This window comes from Erpetoichthys calabaricus, chromosome 4 (genome assembly GCF_900747795.2).
Source record: "Erpetoichthys calabaricus chromosome 4, fErpCal1.3, whole genome shotgun sequence".
Taxonomy (NCBI): domain Eukaryota; kingdom Metazoa; phylum Chordata; class Cladistia; order Polypteriformes; family Polypteridae; genus Erpetoichthys; species Erpetoichthys calabaricus.
In genome coordinates this window covers 260846897-260871593 of record NC_041397.2, presented here as the reverse complement: position 1 = coordinate 260871593, position 24697 = coordinate 260846897, and the positions used below count along the sequence as shown (strand labels likewise).

At 35.7% G+C, this 24697-nt stretch overlaps 1 protein-coding gene across 1 annotated transcript; it reads left to right on the top strand.

The window, feature by feature from the left end:
* The first annotated feature begins 386 nt into the window (after window positions 1–386).
* Window positions 387–24479, top strand: poglut1 (protein O-glucosyltransferase 1). The gene is made up of 11 exons (XM_028800714.2): window positions 387–508; window positions 1529–1619; window positions 5412–5555; window positions 6981–7116; window positions 7644–7765; window positions 13083–13142; window positions 16417–16516; window positions 19063–19121; window positions 20026–20193; window positions 20505–20561; window positions 23739–24479. Exons 1-11 carry the CDS (start codon window positions 427–429, stop codon window positions 23893–23895), a joined length of 1176 nt encoding a protein of 391 aa, XP_028656547.1. The 5' UTR covers window positions 387–426; the 3' UTR covers window positions 23896–24479.
* The last annotated feature ends 218 nt before the right edge of the window (window positions 24480–24697 follow it).

Below are 24697 nucleotides of genomic sequence, written 5' to 3'. Positions count from 1 at the left end.
ATGCGCAATAACACAAATCACAGTGCCTGAAATGATTTCACGGACTTTAAGCAGGCTGCCACGATACCATTAAGAAGCATCAATCCAATTCTTTATCCACGCGGTTTACGTAGATTCTATTGCCTTTCTCTTCACAATAAAAATTAACGCGTACTGCGGAATGTAAAAGTACCTCTAACAGCAAAAAGCGGGGATTTATGGTACAGAAAGCAATTGCAGATTGAATCGAAATGAATTCTTTAATCTATGACTCCATCCTGTATCTTCACAAATTTTACACAAGCAGGACTTAACACAAGCAGACTAGCCGAACTCAACCAATACGTCAAGTGTAAGCGATCTCAGACCGGAAGTAGTTTTCCAAACATCACTACTGCCATCGATCATTAACGGCTGCTACAGACGTAAGCAAGAGAGCACCGAACGATGGATGCGGCATGGCTACTGTGTTTTGCGTTTGTCTTTCTACACGAGTTTCGCAGTATTCAGTGCAATCAAGAGGAACCTGGTAAACAAACGCACTATTCCTCAATGATTAAATGTCTAGAATAGACTTACCATGGTGCTTTATACTCAGTTGTAAGCCATCGCGGTTTGTGTATTCATCAAATCACATCCATTCATTGTGCAGCTTGGAGAATGGGCATGCATGGCACCTTAGTGTAGTTTGTATAAACTCACATTACGTTTACAGATTTGAATTTCTTACCTTAGTTACATCCGAAAAGTATCTATAAAAATATAATCCATATTTCCCGAAACTACTTCGTGTTGTACGCTTTTCAGTGTAGATCAACTGAAAAACTCAGGCAGAGAAGTCCGTTATACTTCTTTTCAAAAATCAAATCTGAATACAAAATTACATATAATCTCTGCTCTGAATAACAGAACAACTTCATTCTTAAAAATATATTTGTGGGGTTAATCAGACATCCGAAACAGCATGGTGATAATTTTCAAAACCCACCTTTGCACTTTCAATTACTTTTTCTTTGATTAATGGACTGGAGTGTTTTAAATGGTAAACTTAAGTGTGTTAGCGTTCGCAGTCTTACGCTCCAAGTATAATCGTACGATTTCTTGTTGCAGAGTAATATAGCAAAAGTACTTAATAGTATTACAGATCGAAATTAAATGTATTGAAATGCAAACAATATGTTAAAGAAGCGCGTATTAAAGACAAGGATAAACAAAACTTATATAACAGAATTATTGAGTGTTGAGAGTTTCACCCTTTTATTCCAAAGACGAGGCAGGTTTTATTTTGGATCTGTAAGCTGTGAACGAAGGATCTTCATGAACATGATTCTGTTGAAAGAAAACACCATCATGTAAATTACTGTTAAAGGTAATAAGAGCTGTCATTCTTCACTTGAAAGGCATACAATGAAGATTAGCATTTGATGCCAAAACTGCTCTGATTCAAATGAAAGAAGGTCCCACAGATAGGGTAACGGGAGTAACTGAACAAACCATTAATTTATTAACATTTTCTTGCTAACTTTTTTTTTTTTTAACCATATTGTAGCTGTGAAAAGCAAGAAATATGAGACAGAAGTATTTGAGGCTGTGAAGAATTACACACCCTGTAAGCAGCACAACTGCAGCTGCTATCAAAGGTGATTTAGTGTTTTTGCATTATTAAGATTTGCCTTATGTTATTTATTAAGGGAATTGTAGAAATGTTTTGCAGTGCACATTCTCAACATGTTGTAAAAACCTTTAATTAAATTCCTGCAGGACCTGTTATATTAAGGAAAGCTATATCTGCCATTATTAAAGGAAAGCATCTGCACTTGGGGCCTATCAACATTCAGTTATTGCTTAATTTATGAACAGCTTAGAAAACAAATCAGGAATTTCAGTTGCCTGACTTACCAGGTTCATTCCTACTCTAGGCATCTGTTCCAACTGATTTACAATTCTCTGTGTCAATTTTACTCTTTGCTAGGTTTTTGTTTTACTATTTTTATCACCAAAGAACTTATTTTAAAGAAATAGCAGACTTTTGCTGTAATCATTTCATCATAGTTTTTGAATTTACTTTTTTGTTAACTTTGTGCTCATTCATTCAGCCGTGTATAGACGGCTATTTCATTTAAATGCTGTAGTGTCATTTCCAATATGAAGATCACGACTGCACACATCATTACAGATAAGTCCTTTCAGATTTATTATACAGCTTTAGTATAACACTCCATTACTTTTCATTGCTCATTACTTTTCCAAACTTTAAAAATTACAATTAAAAATGTCACTTCCTTTTTTACTGACATTTACTCTGCTGTGTTGTAGATAGTGCTGAAGCTACTGAGACTTTAATATTGTTTGCATTACAGCTGCACATTCAGCCTGCCCAGAGTAATTTAATGGGGGGCAGGTTAGGGGTAGATGTATGTGTGTGTATCAGCAGGGGCAGATGGACTTCACAGTTCTGGGGAAAAAGCTGTCATTCAGTCTGCTGGTACGTGTTTTTATGTTTCTGTACCACTTTCCCGAAGGCAGTGGTACAAACAGTCCATTTCCCTGATGGGTGAGATCCGCAGCTATACATTTGGCCCTCTTCTGCACCCTTCCAGCATATACAGAGTCCAGGTCTAGGAGAGGACTTCCCACAATCCCCTGTGCTGTTCTCACCACCTGTGTCAAGTCGTTCCTGTCCTGTGCTGTGTAGCTGCTGTACCACACTGTCATGCTGTGACAGAGAATGCTTTCTATAGCAGATCTGTAGAAGTTTGTGAGTAGCCAAGAGGGGAATCCAGCATGTCTCATCTTCCTGAGGAAGAAGAGTCTTTGTTGGGCCTTCTTTACCAGGTGAGATGTGTTCAAAGACCAGGTCAGATCCGATGTGATATGGATACCCAAGAACTTCATATTGTCCACACACATTACAGCCTCCTCATGTATGAATATAGGAGCATGTTCTGTTCTTCTGGACCTCCTATAGTCCACAATGATCTCTTTGGTCTTGCTGGTGTTCAAGATAAGGTTGTTGGCTGAGCACCATAGTGCTAGGTGTTGTATCTCTTCTCTGTAATGAGTCTCATCATTGTCTGATATGAGACTCGCCACGGTCATATCATCCGCAAACTTGATAACCATATTTGGGGCATGGATGGCAGATTTCCACATTAATAACAGTGATGGTGCATTTACTGGCTAAATATAAAACACCTTGAAGAAACATGGCCTTTACTATTTAAAGTATTTTTAGATATTAACAAATTGGGGAAGCCAAGTACTGCAAGTGGAGGAGGAATGGTTTATGTATAAAATTATGTTTTTATTTTGAAGGGTAAAGACAATTTTTGGTCAAATTCTTCTCATAAATATAGCAGTTTATTGGAGAACTTATGATTTTAGTTTAATTAAAAGACTGTGTATAACAGACAGAGAAGAATAGCACTGTATGTGTGTTGCATTTGGCTATAGAGAAATAGGATTTTTCAATTAAATGGTAGAAGCAAAGCTTAATCATTTTTAATCTGGGACACTATGTGAGGAGGAAGAAAGTGAAATGCTCTTTGTTTTTCTGTACTATAGACAGAAATAATTTGTATCTTTTTTGTTTAATATTTGTCATGAGATTATATGTCATTTTTTACAATGTTGAATTTAAAAGTGAACTGCATTAAATATCTGACTGCTGGATTTAATCATCATTTTCATGGCAGAATCTTTTCAGCTCTTATGTCTGTCTCCCTTCTGAAAAAGCAACTTTCTGAAAAGTATGCACAGCATGCCAGCATTTGTTGCATTAAGAATGGTAGACAATAGAGGATGTTAGTTATGATGTTTATAACAGGTTTAGGGCAGTTAGAGACACAAGCAAAAAGTATTGTCAAAACAGAAATTAAGCTCAAAAACTAGAAAGCAATACAAAGAAAGTGTGGCATGTGATATAAGCACTTCAACAGCATATAACATGCCAGGAACTTTATGACAGAAAACTGAACAAAGCTAAGCTTCAGAGTACACACCCCATTTCAATCACATGGCTAGCAAAGCTGCCAAGCAACTGAGAAACCCGGCCGGGGCAGTTTGTACGTGTGAGCTGGTGTGAAGGGCACAGCAGTGGGACTGTTTGAGAGTGTGGCGTGACCGTCTACATTTGCATCCTAAGCTGCTCTTACGTGTTAGGTAGAATGCCCAGAGGGGACTGGGTGGTCTCGTGGCCTAGAACCCCTACAGATTTTATTTTTTTCTCCAGCCTTCTGGAGTTTTTTTTTTTGTTTTTTCTGTCCACCCTGGCCATCAGACCTTACTCTTTTTCTATGTTAACTAATGTTGTCTTATTTTAATTTCTTATTTTGTCTTATATTTTTCTTCATTATGTAAAGCACTTTGAGCTACTTTTTGTATGAAAATGTGCTATATAAATAAATGTTGTTGTTGTTGTTTGGGCAGGACAGGTTATTGCAGCATGCATTTTGCAGAGTACTTCGTGAATTTGAGTAATGAAACATTCACTGTAGAACTATGGTAAATAGCCACATATTCTGGCTACAAATCCAGAAAATGGATAGCAAAAAAGGAAAATTATACCTAATCAATTGAATTATTAAACTAAAAAAAATAAGACACAGAGTAGTTCTTAAATAATTTGTAGTGATGTGAGCTCAAATAGAAGCTACAGTATCTGTGTGTTTTAATCGATAAATCTTTGTAAACATTTGGTATGCTCTTTTATTTTAGATGTTACATGATATAAAGAAAGATTAAAAAAAAAATCGGGCTTTTCATAAATGTGTGATAAATTTTTTTAAACAAATTGTTAAATATAAATTTTGTTTTTAAAAATTTGTTTTCATGTTTGTATAAGATGAAAATATTTTGTAAAACTTATTTTTCATATGTGTTATTTGCATTCATTTCAATTGTTTTATATCTCACATTTATTTCATATTACAGTACGTATATTATTAAATTTTGCCAAGCTGTGAGATGCTTGCTCAGTTGGTTTGTCACTTTCTGTCTAGTCCTTCCATTTTCTCATTGCTTTTAGAATGATATGAAGTTACAAACAACACTGTTTCATGTTGGTTCCCACCTTGTGTCCAATAATGTCAGGACAGGTACTGCTTTCCTGTGACCAAAAATGGATAATTTATGCAGGTCAGAAAATCGATGGATTAATGTATGAATAGACATAGCTCATGAATTCTGAATTGTTTTGTCAGGATTCATCTGTGATATATGGTAGCTACAGTAGCTGTAGGCTGTTTAATGAAAAATGAAAGTATCATGCTTGTTACATAGTTATCTAAATCAGAAATGAAAGAGCACAATTCAGCTACTTTTGAATTATTTAACATATAACTTTCATGTTTGAATGTTGCAAATATTTGACTTGTACTTTTGTTTTAGCATTTGAATTTTTAACTGAGCACAAACATGTCTGTTTGTATTAGTGTTCTAGAAAATGACCTGTTGCCTTTCCAAGATGGGATCTCTTTTGAGTTACTTTCATCAGCAGTAAATCGTGGTGTTGGAACACACTACCAGATAATCAGGAACAAACTCTACAGGGAGCAGAACTGTATGTTTCCAGCAAGGTAAAAGCAAATACAGGAACATTTAATGTGAGACGATAGCACAGTATGTCCCATACTGAAATTAGAATACTTTTTAAAAAAGCAGTTTGAAATGTGAAAGCTGAAGATGGCTCGGTTTTATCCACATTATTAAGTAATTACTTCAGTTAAAATATAACCGTTCATCATTTCCTAAAACTGGATTTTAGCACATATGATGTTATAGCAAGTTACATGTGTAATTTATATCATGAAAGTAATAGCACTTTTCTGATCAGCTTTTAAAATGAACCAAATGGTGAAGTTTAACATAAGGGATAATTAGAAGTGTAAGCAGAGGCCAAAACCCAGCCACCTAATGATGTAAGAAACAACAGCCAAATAGAGAAGTTAATCTTTTTGTGATTATGTGGCATCTCAGAAATAGATTTTTGTCACATTTGCTGTTCGATTGACATGGTTTGGTTTCTAAAGGCAAACACTTTGAGTATAAGAAGAGGTTTTTGTGAGCTTAAATTGTTTTTCATAAAGTCGCTTACCAATATGTTTGGAGGAGGCTTTTCCATATTGTGAATTCAAATTTTGTGGCACATGATGACTTAAAATGGTAACTAAATATTATTACTCTCCCTTGTATTGTCTAGGTACTACCCAAAGTAGGTGTTTCATTTCTCATTACATTTCACGAACTTCAGTTGACTTAAATAAAAATGCAATAAAAAATCATGGTAGACACAAAGGCTTGGAGTTTCTTCACAAATAAACAGCAGTTGAAATGTACAGTAAACACTGACATACTGTTGTCGTCACATTTTGTCCTTGCCTCCTTGCTTTATGTGTAACAGTAATTGTTGCTTGAAATTACATAATAAAGGTAATTCCAATTGAATGTGCAAGAAGAACACTCAAGAAATGGAGATTTACGTGTTGTTTCATTTCTGCCATATTGCCTACTATGGCCAGCTCACTTTCTGGTTAGTCTCTTCCACTACCAGATAGTGAATTGCAGTGCTTAGTTTAGCCAGTAGATGGCAGCCAAGCTTTATTTTACTGGTTATTTCAGTTTGTTGTTAATTTTAACAGCTAAGGAAATACTAAGAAAAAAGAAAATGATCTTGCTGTGTGTATTCTAGAATCCTGGATAGAAAGAGGACTGATTCAATTATATTTTAAGGCAACGTAGTTAAAAAGAAGCATATGTCCTTATGTTTAGTTATTTAGTCATAATGTTGGTGATAGAAGTGAAGTCAAAGAGAAATAATAATCAAAAATAGCAGCATACTTGTACTCCTAATATTTAAGAATTTATTCTTGCTATTCCTAAACTTTTTAAAAAGAACACATTTCAATTATTCATTTAAGATCTAAAAAAGACTTTACAGTTTACTTAACTAAGTGAAATGTCAACACAAAACAAAAAACAATTTTTGATGCGTCTTTGTCCAGATGCAGTGGGGTAGAGCACTTCATTCTGGAGGTGATTGACAAGATTCCAGATACCGAGCTGGTAATTAATGTTCGTGATTATCCACAAGTTCCAAAATGGATGAACCCTACGCAGCCTGTATTTTCATTCAGTAAGGTAAGTAGTAAGTAATGGAGAAAGGTCCGCACAGATGCAGTGAGTGTCAGCTTTCATGTGGAATATTGATCAGTTTCATACCAATTGATATGATTTCTGACATACTAAATTGCATTTCCACTACAGGCAGGCATCTGAATAAGAAAAAGCAGGAATTAATTTAAATAAATGACAATTAAAGAGGTGAAAGCAATGTTGTAATTTATATAATGTAACAATGCTTAAAACCCATAACAAATTAACTGTTATTACTTCTAAAGTAGACCCATCAAGTATTCAATCAGTGTACCTGTATTTTAATTTCTTATGAAACCTTAAGCTTAAATCATTTCAGCACTTAACTGTACTTTTGTCTAATCTGTTACATTAACTTTCCTCTTATACTGAGCAGGATGTACTGTATATTATGTCATAGCGCAGTATTACATAAGAAACCATTTTTATCTACCTGTATTAATAAAATGTAGTGTTTGCCATAATTATTAAGAGTAATGTCACCTGGATTTGCTTCACATTTTTCTTGACAGACTTCTGAGTATCAGGATATCATGTATCCAGCATGGACATTTTGGGAAGGTGGCCCAGCTGTGTGGCCCATCTATCCTACTGGCTTGGGACGATGGGATGTTATGAGAAAGGATTTAGAACAGTAAGATTTTTATCACTCATTTTGCACATTGTAATTCTGGTTATTTAAAATGCATAGATGCCTTATCACTAATAAAAGAGTGCACATTCTGTTTAATCATAAAATTGATGCATATAAAAATATATCTGAGGTCATTTTTCCTTATAATTTCAACGCACTTATAGTGACTATAACCTTTATTTTGTATATTTTTAAAGGAGGTATAGCAGTTTTACTATTTCTTAATTCTAGGTTACTACTTCTTAATTCTAGGGAGCTCCTTCTATGCGTAGTATGCATGTTCTTGTGTCTTTTTGAGAATTGGTTTGCTTCCATAAGACTATAGGCTGGCATCTTATCCAGGGCTGTGTGTGTTTTGTGCATGTTACATGTCATGATAGACTTGTGATCCAAGTAGCACAGACCAAAAAAGGCAGGTAAGAAAAACAAACTAAAGATAGAACAAACTTAATTATCGAATATGCTCTTGGTTATCAGTTTTCCTTTTCACTATGACAAGCATTTGCAATCCAAACAACATCAGGAATGAGAATGTTCAAACCGATTTCAGTGATGGTGTTAAAGGACTAAGTAACAGAATCTTGGCACACCATCAAATTCCATTCAGTTGGTTTATGTATAAGTCTCTTCACTGAGTGCGTTTGCTGAGTGCTGTGCCAAGTGCATCTGTCTTTTTTATTGGTTTTATAAATTACAGTTAATGAAGTAATGAGATACTGTATTACATTCAAGTCAAATTTAGAGGTTCATCATGCTTAGTTAAGGACAACATTAATACTGTATAACTGAATTTCAGGTTATCCGTTTAATGTTAAAGTAGCATATCTGTTTTTTCATTGCATGATGGTAAGATAGGTTAGGATTTTTCAAGCCAAGTAAGATAAAGTGAGTTGTACAAATTTAGCGTATGATACAAAAATAATAAAAACAAATAAATATATATATTCCATTAAGGTTTGAGAGTGTGACATCACTGAAGCAGTTGACACAATGGAAAAAGTGCTCTATGACAGTGTTCACCAGTTCTCAGGAAAAATGCAATATATATTTTACAAATTACTAAATTCACAATTATTACATATAAAGAAACAGATTTGTTAAAACACACAAAGAAAGTAGCAGTGGATTAACATAAATGGAAACCAACAATATCTGTCCATTAATTAAATGTTGAATTATGGCCAGTTGACATCAGATGTAAAGTTTTGATACATAAGATGACGTTTTTTTTTTTTTTCATATGTAGGAGAAACAATATCTTAATGTCAAGGAAACCACCCATGAACACATGTGGTGCTTGAAACAAATTGCTTTGTCCTCATAGAACTCTGCAATTACTATGACTAACGTATAGAGGTAGAACATAATAGCATCGCTGATGGTTCTGTTGGACCGGATTGGGTAGAGTCATTGAAAAGCAGCAGCAGCATCAGCTTTGTTGCTGGGCCATAATTGAGCATCAGTTTCTGAGATGCCATCATTGGAGAGGACATATTGTAAAGTAGGAGTCTTTTAGTCTACTAACTGCCATAGTCTTTTTGTAGATGGTACATAGACCAGCTTTCTGCATTGCAATTTAAAGTATTTGCCATCTTCTTTAGAATTTCAGTTGTTAGGATAGTACTAGGGTGTTGTACCGTGTTAGCCATTATGAATGTAGAGAAAAGCCAAGCAAAATGACACCTTTTATTGGCTAACTAAAAAGATTACAATATGCAAGCTTTCGAGGCAACTCAGGCCCCTTCTTCAGGCAAGATGTAATACAGAAACTGAAGTTTCCTATGTTTATATACACACTCTAGGACATATTTAAATGAGAGATTTTGAATGTAAAAAATTAATAGATTCATTCAGGCTAGGGTTAATTTAACAAGAGAGAAAAGAACAATGTATTGTCAAGATCTCTGGATAAGATAACTGTCCAACAAAGTCTTTTGAAGTTTGTAATGAGTTTTTTCAAAACAATGTGGGTCTGTAGACAGGTTGTCTGTCATTCTGAGAGATGTAAACAATCCTCATATCTGGCCATAAAACTCTTGTCTTTATTCAATCCATGTTGTAAAGTATTAAATTTTAGCATGAGTTTAACTTCCCATTCTTTTCTCTCTTGCTGTGTTTTGAAGTTGCCCATAAGCACTGTAACTTTAAAGTCCTTCTCACAGTGGCCATGGCTGTTGAAGTGGGCCGCCACAGGAACATCTGTGTGGCCATGTTTAATGTGGAACCTGTGTAAATTCATTCTCTGGCGGAGTGTTTGTCCAGTTTCTCCCACATAGAGTGCAGTGTCAGGACATTTCATGCAGAAAATTAGGTAGACTACATTAGATGATCTGCAGGAAAATGATCCCTTGATGTGATGTTCAAGTCGGCAGTGTGGTATAACTATACGGTCTGTATCATAGATGTGGGCACATGTTTTGCATCTTTTCTGTAGGCATGGAGATGTGCCATTTTCAGTTGTTAGGATAAGTATTGCTGTGTCGTTTGCAAAGTCCAAATTGTGCAGTCTTATACCCCAGCATGGGATACCATTCTGCTCACTTTTCATAAAATTCTTTATTATGAAATCAATGAAATAAGAAACAAGAAAGGTGACCGGATACACTCTTGACACACACCACACACAATGCTGAACATTTCTGTGATTCCATCCTTTTGGTTTTACTCAATGTTTGGAGTGTTGATAAGGAGATTTAAAAATACACATGAATTTGTCTGGTACATAGTTCAGCTTCACAATCTTATACAGTGAATCATAATGGATGCTGACAAAATCATTTTAAATTAATGTAAATAACTGCAAGAGGCTTCTGGAACTCCTGGCACTGTTCTGTAAAGTTACAGAGTCTAAAGACTTGTTCAGCAAGTGATCTTCCATTTTGAAAGTCGGTTACTCTTCTCAGAGGTGTTGGTCTGTTTCTGTTTTAAGTCAATGGAAAAGTACCATACAGAAAAGAATACTTTACCATGCTGGCACTATCTTTGTAGAATCTGAACATTCTCACTTTTTGTGTGGGAACCCCTCTCAGCCTGTATAATAAGTTACTCTACTTTCAACAAAAAAGATAACATTGGTATGTCTTTCATTTCCTAGGAACATCTGAGTACTGGAGTGTTTTCCGAACAAAGATTTTTAGTGAAGCAGTATTTAGTTGTATAAAATTCAATTAAATGTGAAAACTTGGCTGTGCAAAAATGTGGGTACCCTTGTAATTTTGCTGATTTGAATGAATGTAACTGCTCAATACTGATTACTTGCAACACCAAATTGGTTGGATTAGCTCGTTAAGCCTTGAACTTCATAGACAGGTGTGTCCTATCATGACAAAAGGTATTTAAGGTGGTCAATTGCAACTTGTGTTTCCCTTTGACTCTCATCTGAAGATTGACAGCATGGGATCCTCAAAGCAACTCTCAAAAGATCTGAAAACAAAGATTGTTCAGTATCATGGTTTAGGGGAAGGCTACAAAAAGCTATCTCAGAGGAATGTAATCAGGAAATGGAAGGCCACAGGCACAGTTGCTGTTAAACCCAGGTCTTACAGGCCAAGAAAAATACAGGAGCGGCATATGCACAGGATTGTGGGAATGGTAACAAACAACCCACTGATCACCTCCAACGACCTGCGAGAACATCTTGCTGCAGATGGTGTATCTGTACATCGTTCTACAATTCAGCGCAATTTGCACAAAGAACATCTGTATGGCAGGGTGATGAGAAAGAAGCCCTTTCTGCACTCTCGCCACAAACAGAGTCGCTTGTTGTATGTAAATGCTCATTTAGACAAGCCAGATTCATTTTGGAACAAAGTGCTTTGGACTGATGAGACAAAAATTGAGTTATTTGGTCATAATAAAAAGTGCTTTGCATGGCGGAAGAAGAACACCGCATTCCCAGAAAAACACCTGCTACCTACTGTCAAATTTGGTGGAGGTTTCATCATGCTGTGGGGCTGTGTGGCTAGTTCAGGGACTGGGGCTCTTGTTAAAGTCAAGGGTCGGATGAATTCAACCCAATATCAACAAATTCTTCAGGATAATGTTCAAGCATCAGTCACAAAATTGAAGTTACACAGGGGTTGGATATTCCAAAAAGACAATGACCCAAAACACAGTTCAAAATCTACAAAGGCATTCATGCAGAGGGAGAAGTACAATGTTCTGGAATGGCCATCACAGTCCCCTGACTTGAATATCATTGAAAATCTATGGGATGATTTGAAGCAGGCTGTCCATGCTCAGCAGCCATCAAATTTAACTGAACTGGAGGGATTTTGTATGGAAGAATGGTCAAAAATATCTCCATCCGGAATCCAGGCACTCATCAAAGGCTAGGAGGTGTCTAGATGCTGAATGTTAATCCAATAAACTTAATGTCACTGCTGAAATACTACTGTTTCCATAAAGCATGTCATATATTAAAAGGAAGTTGCTACTTTGAAAGCTCAGCCAACGATAAACAAAAATCCAAAGAATTAAGAGGGGTTCCCAAACTTTTTCATATGACTATTTCTCTGTGAACAATGGTTTTACTTCTACATTGTAAAGATGAGTTCTTAGGTTATTTTGTCACTCTAAATTATTCTGGTCTCATTCTGAGTGTTTGTGAGCTTCAGTTTACACTGTGGTTAGATTGGTGTCAGATCTAAGGTTGGCATCTGTCTACTGGCCAGTGATCTAGGGATAGAAACTGGCCCTAAGTGACCCTGAACTGGATACATGAGTTAAAAAATGAATAAAGAATGAACAGATGGAACTTGTTAAGAGTTTACTCCCTAACCTCCTATGCCCCAATAATTTATGCTGGCATTGGCAGCAGATCAAACACTGACCAAAGTACCAGCATATCTAAACTGAATCAACTCCGTTCAGTGCAGTTTGTAGTAGTTGCTTTAAAAAAATATATTTACTTGGAAATGGATGAGAAAAATATCTAGTATATCTCTGCTAGTAAAAAAAATCACAGTTAAGGAATCCCGTTTATGGCAAAACTTAGTTGAATGAATAAAAATTAAAGGCAGAAAATGTTAAGAGAGTACAGGATTCTCCCAGGACAGTTTTTAGAAAGAACTGTTCTGTGCTTTTTCTTGTGGGCTCTTCAAATTGGTTAGTGCGGTACTTTGAAAAGTTTTTATTCCTAACCAGACTTGCATGAAAAAGTACACCATGATGCTCATTTGCAGAAAATGCAGTTAATCAATATGTAATCACATTTTACAATCTGGAATAAAATAATACTCTGAAAAGTAACCTTCTATAGTTAATTACAGTTTGGTTGATTTAAACTGACAGATTATGTTTTTGTGTTTCATAATAGGTCTTCACTTCAGTGGCCCTGGGAGAAGAAGATTTCGAAGGGGTTTTTCAGAGGATCAAGGTTATATGTTCTTCAAACATATAGTTCTATTTCTAATGGCTCATTCTGAGTAAATACATCAGATAAGCAAATGAATATTTAATCTAATTTAAATGCCATATCACACAGTAAGTCATAGGTTTAAGGGTGTTAAGGAGAGAATCCAGTTCTTGATCAACAAAAAAATATGGTTTTCCCAACCTAAACAAGAAGATACATAAGCAGTTATAAAACACAAACTGCTCTTTCAGTCAGAATAAGTTTACCAAACAGACCATAGAAGCTTTAGTTTTTCTGAGTCTTTGATAACTATTTCCCATGCTTGTGGTTTTAAAAAAGTAAAAAAAGAAGCTGTTGGGACATGATTTTACACTTGATAATGCAGTAAAGGTGTAAAAAGAAGATGCATGGATGAACAGATTTAATTACATTATCTGTATACTTTGTAATTTACAGTTCATTGCTTTTGTCTAATGTGGCAGGAGTGTTCCAAAGACTTTGTGTGCAACTGAACACTGTTACTTTACAACCTTGTTTTAAAATTTGCACAGCTTTAACATCTGATCACAATACTATTTCTGAGCCTTCTGCACTCTATTTAGATATTCTTTTGATTCCATGGTTAACTCTTCCTATAAAGCAGTATATGTCAGGTAAATTATTTTATACCTTGGTTCCTGTAATGCAAAATTCCAGTTTTTTCCATTATATCCAGCCGGTAATGCCATTTACAGCATGGAGAACACTTACATATGCAAAACCATATATTGAAAGATCATCAAAAAAATTCCACATTTGGTGAAAACCTAACATAGTCCACCACAGTTTATTCCCACTTTCAAGCATGGTGATGCAAATATCATGGTTTGGGACTAATTTTCTGTTCATGAACCTGGATGACTTACTTCTTTAATGAACCCATCCATTACTAAAATATTTTTGTGGAAAATGTCCAGCCCTGTATCTGTGAGATGAACGTGAATCCTCTACAGGCCCGAGGAGAGGGGGGTGCAGCCGGTACATCGCTCCAGGGCCTATGAAGCTCAAGGGGACCCATGAAGTCCAATGCGTCCCATAATTTTTATTGAAATTTGAACATTTATTTATTTAATTCATTTAATTTTTATTGTATTTTGTTAAATTTCGCAAGTCTGTTTAATTTCAGAATTAAAAAGGCGCGTGGGTCACAGGGTACTTAGCAGCGGTCAACAGTTTACAACGTAAGAGATATTCATGAAGGCCGCCATGGGAGAGAAGTCATGTGGTCTACAAGGGTATTCCCCACTTGGTGGGAAGTGACGAGGAGGAGGGGGTTCCGGGTGCAGTGAGAAAAAAGTCATCAGCCGACAAACAAGTACGTCATGTAGTCGCCACGTTCTGAGACACCGCGAATTCGTGAAAGCAGACTAAGTGAACTGTTGTGAACAGTCGAGAAACTAAACAAGTGCCGAAAGAGCATAATACAAAGAAACATCACGAAACGTGTTGTTATCTCGAGAAGAGGACGTCCTTACAAACTAAGACAAAGAATGGCGCGAGAACTTTGGCATACAAGATTGCAAGCATTGAGTGAGCACGAAGCAATAGAAGGCCGTGACAATAAAATACTTTTGAGTGACATAATACAGTGCATTCAAGATTCAACGAACAAAAACTTGTGAAAGCGACTATCAACGAGTGTTCTCACGTGTTCATTCCTATCTTCAAAGTTATTGCTCAGATTACTCCTCCTTGCTTTCCCGCTGAATCCCAATCAAATTTTGGAGAGAATCAACAGAGCCCATTGGAGCTGCTGAATTGCTTGAAAAAGTACAAACTGGAAGGGCTCTTTCCATATGTATGCGTTGGTCTGTGTATTCTGGTGACAATTCCTGCCACTGTTGCCTCTGCAGAGCGCTCATTCAGCAAGCTAAAGCTGGTAAAAAATTTTCTAAGATCCACTATGTCACAAGCGCAACTAGTAGATTTGGCAAGACTCAGTATTGAGTTTGATCTAGCAAAACTGATTAATTTAGATTATGTAATTCAGAGTTTCGCCAGGAAAGCACCTTTGTTCAGCAGACAATAAATGCTATTAGAAACGTCTTTTACTATTATAAATATATTACTTTATTATTACATTTATACCTATACATATTTATCTAAATGTATCAATGTAATCTACGATTGTTAGAAATAAATAATAATATACACACATACATGTGTGTAGAATTTGTATAAGGGCCCACACACTTTCTTTGCACCAGGGCCCGGATTTTCTCTCGGCGGCCCTGATCCTCTAGCACGACAGTGACCCTAAGTATTCAAAGAAATATACAAAAGAATGCTTTAAAAGAAAGAAATATTTTATTTTAGGAATGGGTAAGGGAAGTTCTCCTCTAAACTCAATATAAATGTTATGGAAAGGCCAGAAGGAGAGTATTCATTTAAGACAGCTGACAGATGTGAAGCAGCACTGTAAAGGAAAATGGGGGGAAAAATCCCTTGAAGCAGATGGAAGAGACGTACCAACATTTTTAACAAAAATCTGGGTTCTACCAGCATTTAATTTAATTTCAGTTACAGTAAATAAATGTGCTTTACTCAGTAATAATAAAGCAATCTAGATTTTCTTGCATTTGTGTCCCATTACTTGGGTTATCTTCATTCAATGTTGTAGTTAGATTGTTTTTTTTTACCTTTCTGACAATAAAACCAAAGGAGCACATTGATTAGTCTATCATGCAAACACGTAGACTTTAATAAGGGTTTATATACAAAACATACAGCCTAAAGACATAACATAAAAATAATGGGTACAGAAAAATTCAGTCCCCAATGCTGACACTAACTAAATTACTTAATAGTCCATTTGCAGAAAATGATTGTAAACCGTGGTGTTGTAGCTTGGTGGCATGATGGTTAGTGCTGCTCTCTTGCAGCTTAATGCCAAAGGTTCAAATCCATGTCCAGATATATGTTCACATAGGTTTTCTCAGGTACTGCAGTTTCCTCCAAAGTGTACGTTAGTTTGAATGGTGACTATAAATTGGCCCAGTGTGTGTCTGTCTGGTGATGGACAGAACCTAAAAAATGAATACTAAAACAATTACATACTAATATACTTTAAAAAAATAAGACTTGACATGTTTACATTTCTTTGTTTACATTTAAACAGCTAGAATATTATTTTTTGCATGACCTGCAAACTAATTTCATAGTGTTTCACATAGAACATAGCAAAGTGTATTATGTAATTGTCACTTTTAGATTATATGCTATAGCTTTTTGATTTTTTTTTTAATTTCTTTTTTAGGACCAGTTCAGAGAGGGATCCTCTGATTTTGCTGTCAAGGGAAGATCCTGAGCTTGTAGATGCCGAATATACTAAAAATCAGGCATGGAAATCTGAAAAGGTACTTTAATAGCATTTTGTATTGTTAGTTACAGTGGAACCTCGGTTCATGAACGTTTTGGTACATGTACAAATCGGTTTACGACCAAAAAGTTCGCCAAACTTTTGCCTCGGTTCACGACCACACACTCGGTATATGAACAAGCCAGTTTCCCTTTCGGTTTGTGCGTGCCGATGATGTGCCACGTGTTGCATTGTTCTCGGTCAGACGTGCGTGCTTTCGCTGTGAACTCTTTGTGCTCTATTTCATTTCCCTTCCGGTTCGTACGTGCCGATTACTGTATTTAAGCACGTGTTCAGCCTCTCCCTGTTCATTGTTCTCAGTCAGACGTGTGTGCTTTACCTGTGAACTCTTTATGCTCTACAGTATTTCATGTGCTTTTGCAGTTAACCATGGCTTCTAAGCAAGTGAAGAGTGGTGAGAAGAAAGTTTTGCAGAAAATTGAAATTGAAGTAAAGAAAGAAATTATTGAAAAGTATGAGCGTGGCATTCGTGTTACTGATCTTGCCACCGAGTACAAGAAGTCAAAATCTACGATTTCGACTGTTCTAAAGCAGAATCTATTAAAGCAGCTAATGTTGCAAAAGGAGTTACAGCGTTAACCAGGCAGAGGCCTCAAGTGCTGGAAGAGGTGGAAAAACTGTTGCTAGTGTGGCTGAACGAGAAGCAACTTGCAAGGGATAGCGTAAGCGAGGCGATGTTATGCGAGAAAGCCAGGAAGATTCATGGCGATTTGCTGCAAAACTATCCTTCTACGAGTGGCGAAAGTGAGGAATTTAAAGCTAGTAGAGGATGGTTTGAAAAGTTTCGCAAGAGAAGTAGCATTCATAGTGTGGTAAGGCATGGAGAGGCTGCTAGTTCCGACGCTGAAGCTGCGAAAGAATTCGTGAAAAATTTCACAAAATTAGTGGAGGACGAAGGCTACATCCCGCAAGTCTTCAACTGCAACAAGACTGGATTGTTCTCCACCCAGTTTCTCTTCACTTCATGCCAGAACTCGACTCATGCAAGGTTAGATTTCTTGGTGGTTTATGGTTAGTTTTTGTATTACGGATTTTTCAAATGTTCATTTTTCGGTTCGTAGCGTGAATTGTTGCAATGTGACTTTTCTCTTTTTTCAAATGTTCATTTTTTTCCCTGTGCTTAAAACTCATTTAAAAAGAGTGTGTACAGCGATCGGGTTGTAATGCTATTAGCGTGAACTCCTGCAATGTTACTTTCTTGGTTGCTTATGGTTGGCTTTTAAATAAAGTACGGATTTGTTCAAATGTTCCTTTTTTCCCCCTGTGCTTAAAACTCATTTAAAAAGAGTGTGTACAGCAATCGGGTTGTAATGCTATTAGCGTGAACTCCTGCAATGTTACTTTCTTGGTTGCTTATGGTTGGCTTTTAAATAAAGTTCGGATTTGTTCAAATGTTCCTTTTTTTCCCTGTGCTTAAAACTCAAAAAAAAAAAAAAATGTTTACATCGATCGGGTCGTAAGGCTACAGTATAGCGCAAACTCTTGCAATGTTAGTTTTCTCTGTTGTTCAAGGTTTTCTCAGTGTTATTCAATGTTTTTACATTTAGTTTACTATTACGCTGTGCATTCTATGGTTTAATTAACTATATTTGTGCTTAAAAACTATATATATTTACATACAGTTCGTATGGTCTGGAACGGATTAATTGTATTTACATACAGTCCTATGGGGGAAATTGCTTTGGTTCACGACCAAATCAGTTTACAACCAGAGTTTTGGAACGAATTATGGTCGTGAACCAAGGTTCCACTGTACCTGGTATTTCAGACATTATACACCTTTAACCTTTTGTACTGACAACATGAAAAAGAACCTTATTTTCTTCTGGAGGCATGGCTCACTATTCACTTCAAGAAGACAGGAAGGAAACACAACAGTATTGTACAAATAATGGAGAAAAACATCATCCTCAATGCAGCAAGACTACATTTCTTTAACTTGGTGATTCACAAAGTATTTCCATGTCTTCTCTTTTCCATATAATTATTTCCAAAGGTGGTCTCATTCTGTTTTTGTTAGTGAGCCCTAGTACCAGCATATCTTTCTAAAACACCAAACAGTTATCTCCTAGTGCATGTAGCCATCACTGCATATCCAATCAGCAAATCGATGTGAGCAGACATGGGCCCAGAAAACTGATCGCCCTACCTGTTTTATCATAGCACTTGAGACTGTCTCTGTCTTTCCAAAGTTAAAGAAAAGTAAATAATGATCACAGCTTGCTAGGCCACCTTTCTTTCCTTACTCCATCCTTAACCCTAAATTTATACAATAGTATGATATCAGCCTGCTGTCGGGGTGCTCAGTACTAGTTTTGTTCAATCAAAAAATTCTCAGTAGAGTTTATTCATTTTATGGGAATTTAACAAGTATGAGTAAAGTTCCTTGATGTTGTTTGTTTATAATTTTTCTGTTTTAAATTTGCTAAACTTTCTCCAAGGTTTTGTTATTTGATTTTTAATAACAAAGCGTGCTGACTATGAGAACAAGTGACTGACTAACCAGTTGATTGATTTTTTCAGGACACTCTTGGAAGAACTCCCGCAAAAGAAATACCATTAGTAGACCACTGCAAATACAAGTAAGAAAATGTGGCTTTCTCTTGCTAAGCTAATATTTACTAAATTCCAGTGTTTTAACAGTGGCAAGATTAGAATAGAATTTTGTCAAAACATGAGATATTTTCTAATTTGAGTAGGGTTTTTGTCACAATAGTTATGTCAATAAGAATAAACTTTTTACCATTCATTTTGTTTTCATGGAATGTAATAGATGATTAATAAAAAATGCTTTATTTTTATGTGGAGACAACATTAAGACAAGCAAAATGTAATTATCAATAGATCACATATACTATCCGGTCAAATTATGTAAAGGACAGAGAACTGATACAAGTTATGAAGGTCCTTTAAAACTGAATTATACTGCTAAGTCATATGTAAATATGTAATAAACAATACTACTAAACCATCCTGAGAAAAAACATCTACATGTTGATATGATTTTTGGAATGCCAGTATTTTACATAACCAGGTTTCTTTTATAGCATAGTTAATCACATACTGAGATCAGAAGTTAACTGCAGTCTCCACAATGTTGAATTTCTAACATATTCATTCTAAATATTAAAGCCTTGCTCTGTTGGTTTTTGGAAAGATGTGGATCGTTTAGACATGGCAACAAAAGAATACTTGAGCAATGTGCTAGAAGCAGAGAATGTTATTTTGTCAAAGTTGATGTAGGTATATTCTTCTAGCTTTAACTCTTTTATTTGACCTACAAGTTAAAATGTTAAAATTTACACACTCATTACCAGAAAAGATGTTAATGTTAGCTTGTCTGATATACAGTACTAGTCACTCACAATTATGATATCTACAAGACCAAGTGGCACCTTCCCAGACAGCACCCTCTATAACATAGTGAATGATGCAGCACAGAATTGGTCCGGATATTTCTTAGTATCAAGTCTTTCTGTTTATTAGGTACCTTTTTAACTTCCGTGGAGTGGCAGCCAGCTTCAGGTTTAAACACTTGTTTCTTTGTGGGTCATTGGTCTTCCACGTGGGTGAAGAATGGCTTGAATATTTCTACCCCTCAATGGCACCATGGGTCCATTATATACCAGTAAAACCAGATCTGTCTGATTTAAGGTAACTTTTAACTAAAGTTTGTCAGCAAAAATATTTAGATGTGATCTGCCTTGTTTTTTTTTATCTTATAATGTAAACATTTAGTAATGTCCAATCCATATACTGTACCTTGAATATAAGTGTTAAACATTTTAATGTACTGCTGCTTGTTGTGTAGTCTTAAAGTAAAAGTTCAACTAGATATTCGTAAAACACAATCTCATAATCATGCAGAGCACAATACAGCCAGATTACTTACATTTTTCAGCATGCAGTGTTGATTTTCACAGTATATTGTTTTAATTTTTAATTTTACTTTTTGTTCTCTTCAGAGATCTTCTAAAGTTTGTAAAAGAAAATGACAAGCTTGCACATGAAATTGCAAAAAGGTAACTCTATTGAAGTCTTTTTTGGAAGTGTTTCTGTCGTTGCACAAAGCACTTGGTAGTTTTTTTGTAAGCTCTAAACAAAGGGTCTTATGAGTGTTTTAACAAATGCACAAAAGGTCAGATCTGGGTAAACATTTGAAATGAAAGTATTGCCTCATGTACATTACATTGGTTACTGATCCCAAGACAGTAAAGTACCAAGAATATTTCTACTTTATAGATATTTTTTCAGTTTTGATTTTATGTAAGAATTAACAATAGGACTTTACTTACTGACACCAGATGTTGGCTTGTGATTGATACAGTGCATAAATGATCAATTTCCAGATTGTTCTATTAATACAGTTGTATTTATTTTATTGGTAGCTTAAAGTACTATTTCTTGCTGGAATTTATATAATGTATTTTTGTTACTTTTTTGCATTATATGACTATCCAATAGGATTCACTAAATCCAGCTATATACCTATATATTACTATACTATAAATAAGATTACCAGATTCTGAGAATTAAGACAGGATACATTGACAATTAAATAACATGGGTTTTGAATATAAGTCTTTACAATTACTGTGTAATTCAACCTTTCATTTCAGATTAGAGTAACAATGCACTTTTATTACAGTAGATATAATTTAGCATTTTCACACTTGTTTAATCCAGGACAAGGGTGCACGTCCTTCACAGAGCACACACATGCACACACTGACACTTGCTTGTATAGGGTCAATTTGGAATAGACAGAGGGGTTGGACTTTATTTGTCCCTAGGTGAAATTTGGCTTTTTACAAAAGCTCTCAAAATAAATAAATAAATAGATAACCATATGTATATACACAAAGTATACTCTGATCACACACCATAATGACTAAAAAGGAAAAAAATTAAAAAGAAAGAAAAACTTCTGAATTGACAGTCATAGTCACAGTAAGAGATTATACAGGCGTATTGCTATTGGTATAAAGGAGACCCAGTAGCTTTTCTTGACACACTTCTGCTGAATAATTCATTGGCTGAAAGTCCTCAGTGTTAATGTGTCTGAGAGAGGATGTGTAGCATTGTTTATAATGGATATCAGTTTTGTTTTAAGTCTCCCCTCTTCTGCTACCTCCAAGGGGTCCATAATGTATCCCATAACTGAGCCTGCCCTTTTAATTAGCTTGTTGATTCTGTGAGCTTCTTTTGAAATAATGTTACCAGCCCAGCATACCACAGTGTAGAAAATCGCACCGGCCATCAGAGTTATAGAAGATGTGAAGGATGTCACTACCCACATTGAAGAAACGCAGTCTCCTAAAAAGAAGAGCCTTCTGTGCCCTTTCTTATATAATTTCTCTGTGTTACAAGACCGGTCCAACCAGTCACTGATGTGGACCCCCAAGTACCTGTAGGAGAACATCTCCGCTACATCCACTCCCTGAACAGTAACTAAACATAGAGCCTGTTTGGTGCAGCAATGTTTAGTTGTAGTCAATACTTTCTGCACCAACAAACAGAGTCCTCCACCTCGCTCCTATACTCAGTTTCATCCCCCTTATCAATAACACCCTGTAAGTGTGTATCTGAGAATTTCTGCAGGTTACATGACTTGATATTATATGTATAGTCTGAGGTGTACAGATTGAAGAGTAACAAGACAGGTCTGTTCCTTGTGGGGCTCAAGTGTTGCTCACATCTATATCAGAAACACAGTCCTTGAGTTTCAGAAACTTGCGGTCTGCCCGACTGATAGTCCATTATCAAGCTCAGCATAGGCTCATCCAAATGTGTATCTCTGAGCTTAGCCCTTAACAGGGATGGCTGGGTGGTTTTGAAGGCACTAAAGAAATCAAAAAACCTAATCCACACAGTGCTTCCAGCTTTATCCAGGTAAGAATGAGCCTAGTTAAGCTAACTTGGGTGTTATTGGGATGTGTGAGTTAAACTGCAGAAAAATCTTATGAATGCTGATGTAATTCTGACAGTAGTATTTATAATTCTGAAATCTGTATTCCTTAAAAACCCCCACAACAAAATAAAATGTCAAACTTTTAAATTAATCTTCTTCCTATTCTTCTATCAGATGTCTTTTACTTACTGTGAGGATCATAATTTGGGGTTGAAGTTCCAAAATTAATATATTTCAGCTTAGAGCTCATTATTCCTAATGTCTTTATAAATGAAAGAAAAGCCACTTCAGGAAAAAGATGGTTGCCTGAACAGACTTGAAATTATTTCAGGTTTACCCAGTATAGCCTAGGGTTGTTATCAGATATGATAAATTCCAAAGCGAGTTAAAAAGCTAACTAGAAAAGGGGTGCTTCTGTAAGGTGTGGGCACCATTGTCACAGCTACACTTTTGGTTTGTATCATTGGCTAGTGTAATATTTATTAAACAGGATATGAAGTGTCTGCGGTGGGTTGGCACCCTGCCCGGGATTGGGTCCTGCCTTGTGCCCTGTGTTGGCTGGGATTGGCTCCAGCAGACCCCCGTGACCCTGTGTTCGGATTGAGCGGGTTGGAAAATGGATGGAAGGATATGTGTAAACATATTGTCAGTCATTTTGGGGTTGATTTGTTTTCCGTAACTAGCCCTTTTAATTTTTTGGCAGCGTTTGTACGACCTTGAACTGTACAGCTGATAATCTAAACTACAAGTTTGTTTATTTGAGATTGCTGAACAGTTCATCTTTTGTATCACACATTTTTTCAGCATGACTGCACCCAATAATGCCTTTTATGATTCACAACTGAAAGTATGGTAATCTAAACTTGTTAGCTACTGCTGGTTGCAGGCTTGGTCTCAGAGACATTTGATGTTAAGAAATGCACTTCTTTTGGATAATCGGACTAAAAAAATGAATTGGTCATTGTTTAAGAAAGTGCTGATGATGATGAAAGGCGATTTAATGTTGAGCAAACAGATGTCTTACAGGGCAGCTTCCAGGCATGGAAGCTAAGTAATAAATGGGAGGGCATTCACATAAGAGAGAATTGAATAGGGGTGGGTGCCCAAAAATAGGCCCCCTTAATGGGTAGAAATGGCCCTGGCTTGACAGGTCCTTAGACAATCCTTCACTAGTGTTTCTGGTCTATATAGTACTACGTTCATATATATTACTCCGTATATGTTGAGGTGTTTGGTAAGTGCATTGATTTTTTTTAAACAGTTTTTTTTGTTGTTTTTATATAAACAGGGGGCAACAGTTCGTTTTAGAAAACCTGCGGATGGAAGATGTATCCTGTTACTGGGAGAAACTCCTGATTGAATATTCTAAACTTCTCACTTATCACCCAGAAAAGAAGAAAAATTACAGTGAGATCAAAACTAAAAACATCAAAATGGAACTGTGATTATTAAAATCACCACTGCATCATTTTTTGTCAGTATGGTATTCTCAAAAGAAGGGAATAATCATGTGAATATGCAACATTGCACAGGGTCTGCAATACAGGAAGGCATTTTGGTGCTGCTGTTGGATATTTTTTCATTTTTTTTCATTCTCTCAGAAATTTTATAGATAATAACATTTTATTTCACAAAAATCTTACAATAATGTCTCGGAAAATGAGTAAACAAAGTCTTTTCTAAATAACTGCTCATCACATTTCTACCTCACTAGTCGAGACTTCTTAGCAGTTTAAAGAATATTAGTGCTTCAGTAACTTCATGATGAAATGGTATTCCATATTTTCCTACTTAAAATCCCAAATAGAAATGGGTATTTTTCTAAGTGAAATGCAAGTCCGGAAAGATGTTTTATGGGAATAGTTTCAAAAGGTTAAAATAATAGAAAGAGAAGCAGTCATAGATTTTAAACTTAAAATCATTGATGTTATTCTGTAAACATGTTGTATAGATTTATTCAAGAGAATAAAGAGTTGTAATTTAAGACAGATCAAAAATGTACCATAATGTTTACTATTATAAAGGAGTTTTTTTTTATTTTTTTTTAATAGTTTGTAATAAAAAAAATGCAAAAAATTGTGTACATTATGCTTTATGAATTTTGCTGCAGGTTTTTGTTTCAACCAGTTTTGCAATCTCATGTAATTAACCAGTCTTATTTTTTTCTATTATTCTGCATTCTGAAAAAGCAGTACTGTGAAATTTACATTTGTAGGAAATTTATAGATCTTTTTGTCATAGCTTTAA

Excerpts from the sequence above, each read along its gene's own strand:
- poglut1 (XM_028800714.2), top strand. The coding sequence starts at position 427 with ATGGATGCGGCATGGCTACTGTGTTTTGCGTTTGTCTTTCTACACGAG. Across the intron at positions 19,122-20,025 it reads GTAGACCACTGCAAATACAA|GTACCTTTTTAACTTCCGTG; the intron begins GTAAGAAAATGT and ends TCTGTTTATTAG. Across the intron at positions 20,562-23,738 it reads GCACATGAAATTGCAAAAAG|GGGGCAACAGTTCGTTTTAG; the intron begins GTAACTCTATTG and ends TTATATAAACAG.